We start from the raw sequence: 2,457 nt of genomic DNA, 5'->3' as shown, positions 1-2,457 counted from the left end.
GCCAGTACATAAAATACTACAAATCCACATAACAAACAATCAAAAATGAGAAAGGGTTCGCCACTTATTATTATTTTAAGAAAAAAAAAAAAAGTAAAGAATTTTGTTTTTGTTTTTGGTACCTGGCTGTCGCCCCCTAGCAGCGGCGCTCATATTTCATCAGCGGCGCTGCGCCGCCACTATTTGTATATAGGGGAAACACTGCATTTAATTTGTATTAATTACTTAGGATCATATACCTGTGTCTAGTCTAGAAAATGGAAAATGTGTGCATTTGATTGTAAAGTTTTGTTTATTAACATGGACTGTTGCAAAACCAAGCAGCTTATAAACATCTGATTTAAATACACAAAGAGGTTTGCAAAAAATAAACATAATTTAAGATTCTTTAATATTTAATTTAGTTATAATTTATTATTTCTTGTCCAAGAGATACTGATTTGAAACCGTTGTTTTACGAAAAGTTACATACTTTTCCTGTTTCTACCAGAAAGAGGAGAGTTTCTCCCAAAGCATGCCACTTAATGTACCCCCTGGACCAGAAAGAAGAACGCCTCGTTGAGTGTGACTACAGACGGAGTTCACTCAAAGTGCGTGTTTTTTTTTGTGGAATTGGGCCATTGTGTGACGGTGGCTTTCACTACATATTGCATGCGTTCAGCCACTTGCCGTCCTGCTTTACAAGTCTTTATCAACATTAGGCTTCTGTGTTTTGCCAGGAATGATCTGTAGCAGTGAGAGGTTGTGGCGGCCCCATCAGTAGCTGTCACCACGGCGGGGGACCTTCGGACCTCCGTCTGCAGGGTTGTCATCTACCTCCAAAGGGACATGTCCGGGGACAGCTGCCTGCCCCAGCATCACACCCTGTCCCACTCCACCTCCTCAGCCCCTCTTCTGGCGTGTCCCAAGACCAAGACCTGCAGTTACCGAGGAGCGGTGGGCCTGGGCAACAAGTATGTCCGGATCAACGTTGGCGGGACCCTGTTTTACACCACACTGCAAGTGCTGACCAGGCTCGACTCCATGCTGAAAGCCATGTTCAGTGGAAAGAAAGAAGTGTTCATTGATAAAGACGGTAAGTTACTAATTAAAATATATTACTCATGTCCATAAACATGTTATTCTGTTATATCTTCTCCACAACACATAGAGACGAGTGTCGCCATTTTAATGTTCTGTTACTTGTATCTCAAACTTGTAAAAAGTGGTATATGTCAGAGGAAGGGTAAGAAAAACGTACGTAGGAACGGCAACCATTTTGTAAAGACACAAAACCAGTTTTTTTAAACGTTAAAGAGGAACATTTTGTCTCCAAACTGTACATGTCCCATGCTTTTAATGTTCAAAAAAGCTCTTATTTTTCCTCATACTGCCTGTGTTGCAGCACCTCCTCTTTCACCCTCTGTCTGAAACCAGAGCCCAGTCTGCTCTGATTGGTTAGCTGGCCAGCTCTGTTGTGATTGGTCAACCGCTTAAAGATGTTCGCCTCTTAGACTATCACATACAATGTGGTAGAGCACTGGCCAATAGAGTCATTTTAGCCCTGCTGAGATGTGTTGAGAGCCATTAATGGTGTTTTAAGTAGCCTGTGTGCATTCTAACTAGCCATACTACCCCAATACATTCAATATTAGAAGCTAAGCAGGGTCTAGTCGGAAGATGTTATTAACAAGACATTACCGATTAAAATTCAGGACAACCTTTAATAGTTACCCTTCATATCATGACTGATTACAAGTGTATGTTTACAACATTTATGACTTCACATAGTGGTTGCTCATTATGAATACAAGAGGAAAGAAATTACTAAAATAACATAAAAAAGAATAAAAAAATGTATTTGCTGTAATGTTGAGTCTACATGTTTTGGTTTATGCCACATTATTGTACACCTTGGCTTAGAGATGTATTTCTCAACACAGTCTGTTGTTTCTGTTCAGGTTGGATCCTGATCGACCGCAATGGGAAACACTTTGGCAGCATCCTGTGCTTCCTGCGCGACGGCACAGTCTCCTTACCCAAAGGCCGTCAGGCTGTCCAGGAGCTACTGGCTGAGGCAAAGTATTACCTCGCCCAAGGCCTGGTGGAGCTGTGTGAAAACTCCCTGCAGGTCAGTCACAACCACACTGACAATTCTATACAGCTCTAAAAGACATTACACATTTGTTTGAGGGGGTTTTACAATGTGTATTGATAAGACACCCTCGGTCCTTAGACCCTAACAGTGGAAAAGCAAAACTCTCAAAGAAACTCCAAATTGAACCGGTAGAAACATTTAGAAATACCACAGAGGAATTACATAGGAGGGATAACTCTCACTTTACGGACAGATGTGCATTTATTGTCGTGTGTGTAGAGTAAAAAATATAATGAAATTGTAATTTATGAACAATCCAAATTAGAATACTGTATTTTAGAAAAGATGGAGCCAGGAGGATGTCAACAATCTTCCACCAA

At 40.9% G+C, this 2,457-nt stretch overlaps 1 protein-coding gene across 1 annotated transcript; it reads left to right on the top strand.

Annotated features, from left to right (window-relative positions):
• Positions 1 to 568: 568 nt before the first annotated feature.
• LOC104961068 (BTB/POZ domain-containing adapter for CUL3-mediated RhoA degradation protein 2) lies at positions 569 to 2,110 on the top strand (the record flags this gene model as incomplete). The annotated part of the gene is made up of 3 exons (XM_010789274.1): positions 569 to 590; positions 720 to 1,075; positions 1,941 to 2,110. Coding segments are annotated over exons 2-3 (417 nt in total), but the record flags the coding sequence as incomplete, so codon positions are not given.
• Between the last annotated feature and the right edge of the window lie 347 nt (positions 2,111 to 2,457).

Source organism: Notothenia coriiceps, unplaced genomic scaffold (genome assembly GCF_000735185.1).
Source record: "Notothenia coriiceps isolate Sejong01 unplaced genomic scaffold, NC01 NC01_scaffold00032697, whole genome shotgun sequence".
Lineage (NCBI taxonomy): Eukaryota > Metazoa > Chordata > Actinopteri > Perciformes > Nototheniidae > Notothenia > Notothenia coriiceps.
Note: the sequence above shows the minus strand (reverse complement) of the source record. Positions and strands in the feature narration are given on the sequence as shown.